The following is a 6,911-nucleotide window of genomic DNA, read 5'->3' as shown; positions in this document are numbered from 1 at the left end:
TAGTCCTGGAAGCAACCTTTGTGTTTATCAATACCCCCACCACTTGAATCTGTTTCAGGTACCATGTTCCTTCTTATCTGTATCAAAACTCATACTGAACAATGAGTTCTAGGTTGCAAAAGAGGATTTATTTTTGCACCCATCTATAAGTCTTTGTCTACAGATTAACAAAAACAAGCATAAGTGCTATTAATTTTTGCCAGTCTGGTGGAAGTAAAGTGGCAGCTCTTGGCTGTCTTGATTTGCATTTCTCTGATTATAATTAAATTTGAGCCTTTTTTTTCTTTTTTGTTTTTTTGTATGCTTAGTATGTGAAACTAAGGTATTTATATATCCTTTGCTTATTTTCCTATTTGATTTCCTGTCTTGTTGATTTGTAGGAATTCTTTGTATATTCTAGACCTTCTTTTATTTGTTTTAAACACTGCAAATACTTTCTCCCAGTACCTATTTATATCCTTTGCCTACTTTTTTAAAATTTGATTTCCTCTCTTCTTAGTTTGTAGGAATTGTGTGTATATTCTAGACATTATTCCGTGTTTGTTTTAAACATTGCAAATACCTTCTCCCAGTCTGCAACCTTCATGTTAACTTTGTGATGTCATTAATTAAGCAGATGTCCTAAATTTTGACCTTAGAATTTGGAGTCTTGTTTAGGAAGTCTTTATTTACACCTGGGTAACAGATTTTCCTGTATTTTCTAATATTAGCTTTATAGTTTTAACTTTCACATTTATGTCTTTAATCCATCTGGAGTCCACTTTTAACATAGTTTCAAGTAAAAATTCAGCTTTTTTCTCTATACAGTGAATTTGTTTTTATATAACTGTCAGAAAAACAATCTTTCCAGTGTTTTGTGATGCCACCTTTATCACATATTAAGTTCCCATGTATATACTTTATTTATAAGCTCTCCATTCTATTCCATTGATCCTTTTCTTTGTTTCAGTGCCAGCAACACAATATTTTTATTACTGTGGCTTCGTGGTAGAGCCAGTTCTACCAGTAGGGCAGGTCTCCCTACTTTTATTTCCCTCTGAAAATAGACTTAGCTTTCATAGACCTTTATTCTTTCATATTCATTTTAGAGTGGGTTTTAGTTTCTCAACACTACTACTGGAATTTTTATTGGAATTTCATTGAACACATATAGATTAATTTGGGGGAGAACTGACATCTTTGCATGGAACACTCCCTCACCAGAATTCAATGGGGCAGGCTTCCTTCACCTCTTTCAGTTCTTTGCTGAAACATCAGGAAGGCCTTCCCTGACCATCCTAAATTAAGTAGCACCCTCACTCCTCATCACTCTTTCTTTCTCTTATTTAATCTTTTTCATAGCATTTATTACTATCCAACTTTAGATTATTTAATCACTGCTTCTCTGCTAAAGATGTTAGATTCGTGAGGCTAGGTGCCCTGTTTTGTTCTCTGCTGCACCCCTAGTACCCAGAACAATGCCTGGCGTATGGTGGCCACTCTGAATATTTGTTAAACAAATGAATAAAATCTTTACACTCCTGAAGTTATTTGAATTATGACATTTATTCAGGCCTTCTAATGTCCCTGAATGGAGTTTAGTTTTTTTTCCTTGATAAACTTCTTAGGCATTGCTTTGTGGTAAGGGAAGTTTGCCTGCCATTCCAGTAAACAATAAATGTTGCCTGCCATCAAGGCATCAGGCACTACAGCCACCTCCCCACACCCACAACAGTGCACCCTGAGGAGAATTCAGGATAGAGGAAAATAGGAAATATTCTGTGCTCTGGATACTGGCCCTAGAGAGTTAAGCTGCATATCTAAGGAAAAATTTCAGTGAGCCCAGAATCTTGCATCTTCCCATATGTAGAAAAGTTCTAAAATCACTAACTTGAGATGTTTGTCTTTTGTGATTAGCAGCAATCTTTTGATGTTCGTCTACATGGTTTTTCAGCAAAAACTCTCCTATATATCCTGGCTCCTTCCTTACCTCTTCGGAGTAGTTCCTCAGAGCTATCTGAGAGGCTGTCTCCCAGGCTCTAGTCCTCAGGTCCCGAATAAAACTTAACTTGCAACTTTTAGGTCATGCGTTTTTCTTCAGTCCACAGTTTTTAGGCCAATTACTATAGACCAGGAGTTGGCAAACTACACCTGGGCATGTCAGCCTGTGCTCCGGTTTTGTAAATAAAATTTTCTTGGAACATCCACATTCATTCATTTAATACTGTCTATGGCTGCTTTTGTTCAACAGTGACAGAGTCGAATGGCTGCGACAGAGACCACATGACCTGCCAAACAGAAACTATTTACTGTTTGCTCTTTACAGAAAGAGTTTGCAGATATTTGCTGTAGACTTTAGTTGCTACTGTAGATTGTGTTATATTTTTTATTACATTTTTAAGGTGGTTATTCCTAATAGAGAAGAACACTATTGAATTTTGTAAGATGATTTCTTTTCTTGCAAACTTGACAATAACTCTTTTATAGTTCTGATAGTTTGCCTGTTGATTATATTGTGTTTTCCATATAGACTATCATATCATTGGCAAGAATGGCAAGCAAAAGAGTACATACATCGTTCACTTTTTCTCATCTAAAAGAATTGGCCAGACTCTCCGAGACTCTAGCTAACACTAATAATGGGCATCCACGACTTAGTCCTGACCTTAATGCTACTGCATCAAGTTTCTCTAAGTATGAAAAAAATCATAATTTTTACCCTTCGGTCCATCAATGTGGTGAATTATATTGAGAGATTTTCTGCTGTTGGGCCACCCTAGTACTCCTGGGATAACTCCTATGCATCATGATTTTATCCTTTAAATGCCCTGTTGGATTTGAGCACCTATTATTTTGTTTAGGGTATTTGCTCCGTGGACTACCTTAATTGCCATCCAGAGATCTATGCAATGTGACTACTCCCTATTTTTCCAACCTCCCTGCTGGAACTACAAGCTAAGCATTATGCTAGACACTGGGTTACAGCACAGGCTAAGATACAGTCCCTGTCTTTAATAGCTCCCATTATAATGGCAGAAACAGACATTTATACAGTTTGTGTAGTCACCAAAGGTATGCAAACAAAGGGCTCCTTCCCAAAACAAATGAATCTTTAGCACTGAACAAGAAGGTCTGCTTCCTTTTTCTTGGATGTAACTCAATACTCTTGCTTATGTATTATCTTCCTTAATACCCTTTCACTTTTGCCTTTTCCACTCATCTCTGGCTATGTGACACCTACACAACCAAAAAGCAAGATCAAATAATGGAAAGCATGTAACACAGTGCTTAAGGGCTCAGATTTGAGAGACAAATAGGTTCCAGTCCTAGCTATGCCATTTACTAGCTATGTGACCTTGGACATATGCAGCACCTTCCAGAGAATCCATTTCCTCGTCTGTCAAATTTAGAAGAATAATAATACATTCACAAAGAGGATACAATGAACAGACCTTTGTAAAGGCTTTCAACACAGGGCCTGACAAACCGCCAGGATTTTCCCTTTCTATCCTTCTGTGATGATTCCTGGAACACAAGAAGGTCACAAAGTCTCTTTCCTGTGACTTCTGAAATTTGATGGTAGCCGAGTAGCATCACTTGTTTTACATTTCATCATGTTCCCTGTACAGTAATTCTTTGTATATCTTGGCTTCTAGTGCTACTATTTAAGAGCTCTTTGTATATTGGGCAAGTTATTTAAACTCTCAGAATATCTATTTTCTCATCTATAAAACAAGCATAATTACAAGAGTATTTCATAGAGTTGTCATATGAATTACATGATCAATATGCATAAAGGCCTAGCACAGTGCTTGGCACATAAGTGCTTAACACTTGATAGCTGTTTTCAATTTTAGTATTATTAATAAGGCTATATGCTTCTTAAGGGGAGAAATTGTGTTTTGTAATATAATATAATGGCTAAGAGCACAGACTCTGGAGTCTTCAGTTCAAATCTGAACACCACAAATATGTTGCTCAAGCTGGGTAAATCTCTCTAGGCCTCAGTCTTCTTATCTGCAAAATGGGGATGATTAAAAAAAAACCACAACAGTTCCTGGATGTTGTTGTAGAGATTAAAGGGGATAATACACTTACTTGGCATTTAGCAGAGTGCCTGACATAAATACTGATTTATTGAGCAATTATTGTGTGCCAGGTTATGTGCTAAATGTTTTATTTAGCCTTGTTCTAAATATTTTTTTCTGTGAACCCCGTAACCCCTGCTTAGTACTACTCATATACTAACCTTTCAAATATTTATTGAATGAATGAGTGAGTGAATTAGTGAATGCTGACTTGTAGACCATAAGAATCTTGCCTGCATTAGCTGGTTTGTCCCAGGTTAACACTCCTCATTCCTCTGCGATGAGTTAGTGTATAAGCCATGAGGTTCAGCATCTGTAAAAAGCAGAAGAGCATGGAAAGGGGGTAGATTTCAGACCCTGACTCTTTTACTCTAGAGAAATCACTCATCCTTTAGTGCTTGGATTTATTTCTCAGAACTGGTAAAATGAATTATAAAATGTTGCTGTAGGCAAAAGTGATAAAATTTACATTTAAGGTCATGGAGAACATAGAGAAAGGAACACCCCTTTGGAGGAAAGAAAAATCAATGCAACTGTTCTTGAGGGCAGTTAGCCTAAGGAAATAATTAAGGATTGTGCACAAAGGTATAGTATAAGGCATCTTATACTACATCACCATGTTAGTGATGTGTATAAATCAAAAAATGGAAATAATCTAGATGTCTCATAAAAGGAAGTGGAATAATTAAATGATACTTCATCCACAAAATGGCTGCATGGATATCGTGCAGCCATTTAAAAAAAAAGAAAATGTGTGGAAAATGAATTTAGCAACATGGAAAAATGTGCCAGTTCGTTAACCTATTGACTTTGTGACCTTAGGCAAATTACTTCTCTGCTTCAGTCTCATCATTAAATGGGAGTACTAGTATTGCCTTCCTTATAGAATTATCATGAGGACTAAATGAATTATTACATGTAAAACTACTTGGGGGCTTCCCTGGTGGTGCAGTGGTTGAGAGTCCGCCTGCAGATGCAGGGGACACGGGTTCGTGCCCCAGTCCGGGAGGATCCCACATGCTGCGGAGCGGCTGGGCCCGTGAGCCATGGCCGCTGAGCCTGCGCGTCCCGAGCCTGTGCTCCACAACCGGAGAGGCCACAACAGTGAGAGGCCTGCGTACCGAAAAAAAAAAAAAAAACTACTTGGAATTGTACCTGACCCATAGTAAACATTATGTAGAGAGCTATAATTATTATGTGGGGGGAAAAAAAGTTTAAAAACAACGTGTATGGTATGCCATATATATATATATATATATATATATATATATATTTTTTTTTTTTTTTTCCCCCCCCACACCTTGCAGGATCTTAGTTCCCCAATTGGGTATCGAAACTGTGTCCCGGGCGCGGGAACGCGGCGGCTCCGTGTCACCGGAGCCGGAGCGCGCAGGCCCATCCCGGCTGTCGGGGGGCGGGCGGCCCAGGCGATGGCGCCACGTGGTTCATGTATGCGCTGAGCTGGCTGTCGCTCTTCAGCCAGGTGGCCTTCATCACGCTGGCCATTGCAGCCGGACTCTATTACCTGGCAGAATTGCTAGAAGAATACACGGTGGCCACCAGCAGGATCATAGAATATAGGGTCTGTTTCTCCGCAGCTGTGCTGATTGGCCTCTATGTTTTTGAGCGTTTCCCCACCTACATGATTGGCGTAGGCCTCTTCCTGGTCTACCTGGTCTACTTTGGCTTCCTCCAGACCTTCCCTTTCATCATGCTCACCTCGCCTAACTTCATCCTGTCCTGTGGGCTACTGGTGGTGAATCATTACCTAGCGTTTCAGTTTTTTGCAGAGGAATATTATCCTTTCTCAGAGGTCCTGGCCTATTTCACTTTCTGTCTGTGGATAATCCCGTTTGCATTCTTTGTGTCACCGTCGGCTGGGGAGAACGTCCTGCCTGCCACCATGCAGCCTGGAGATGATGCGGTCTCCAATCACTTCGCCAAAGGCAAGCGGGGCAAACGCTTAGGGATCCTGGTTGTCTTCTCCTTCATCAAAGGGGCCATTCCACCCAGTCGGCAGAAGATATACTGACCTTCTGCGGAGGGGACACCGGGGCAAGATCAGGAGAGTCAGGTCTCTGGGCCTCTGCACTAGGTGGGGGCCGGGAGCTGGAAGGCACCTTTCCCCAGCCCTGGCCCTCCTTCCCTCTACTCCCCCAGAAGCCCCCATCCCCACCGTCCTCAGGAGGCTCAGCTTGGCTCAGATCTGATGCTGCCAGAGGCTGAGACCTCAGAGGGCGCCAGGGAAGATGTGGTGCCTGCTTAGCCAGGAGGCCATGGTCCACCTGGGTGTGCAGAAGCTGAGCTCCTGTGGCCCTCCCACCCCCTCTTGTGATGGGTCAGGAGTTCTGGCTCAGCCAGGGCAGGCAGGGCAGGGGCTGTGAAGCTGGAGAGCAGACAGGGATAATTGCTATGGGCAGATGGCAGTGGGGAGGGGCCGTGGCTTAGCCCTTAGAAGAGAAAGTTTTTGCTGTTGAACTGTGATTTCTGTCCAAGTGCTGATTCCCGTTTGAATAGATTCTAGGTGACCCTGTTTGCCCTAATACCCTGAAAAAAAAAAGAAAAAAGAAAAGAAAGAAACTGTGTCCCCTGCAGTGGAAGCATGGAGTCCTAACCACTGGACCACCAGGGAATTCCCTGGTGTGCTATTTTTTATAAAACATGTTCTATAGAGAAAATGGTGTGAGGGTAAGTACTTCAAAATGTAATGGTCTTTGTTTGGTGTTGGAAATAAGCTGTACTTTTTATTGTTTCTGCCTGTCTTTTTTTTTTTAAATGATGAATGTATATTTCTTATGTAACTGAAAAGTAATAATAGTTAAAAAAAAAAACCAGTAAGAGATC

General features: G+C 40.7%; 1 protein-coding gene across 1 annotated transcript; it reads left to right on the top strand.

Moving 5' to 3' along the window:
* Window positions 1-5,514: 5,514 nt before the first annotated feature.
* Window positions 5,515-6,099, top strand: LOC309958404 (protein TEX261-like; the record flags this gene model as incomplete). The annotated part of the gene is made up of 1 exon (XM_082834230.1): window positions 5,515-6,099. One exon carries the CDS (start codon window positions 5,515-5,517, stop codon window positions 6,097-6,099), a length of 585 nt encoding a protein of 194 aa, XP_082690356.1.
* Between the last annotated feature and the right edge of the window lie 812 nt (window positions 6,100-6,911).

This window comes from Leucopleurus acutus (genome assembly GCF_964270905.1).
Source record: "Leucopleurus acutus genome assembly, chromosome: 2".
Classification (NCBI taxonomy): Eukaryota; Metazoa; Chordata; class Mammalia; order Artiodactyla; family Delphinidae; genus Leucopleurus; species Leucopleurus acutus.
Note: the sequence above shows the minus strand (reverse complement) of the source record. Positions and strands in the feature narration are given on the sequence as shown.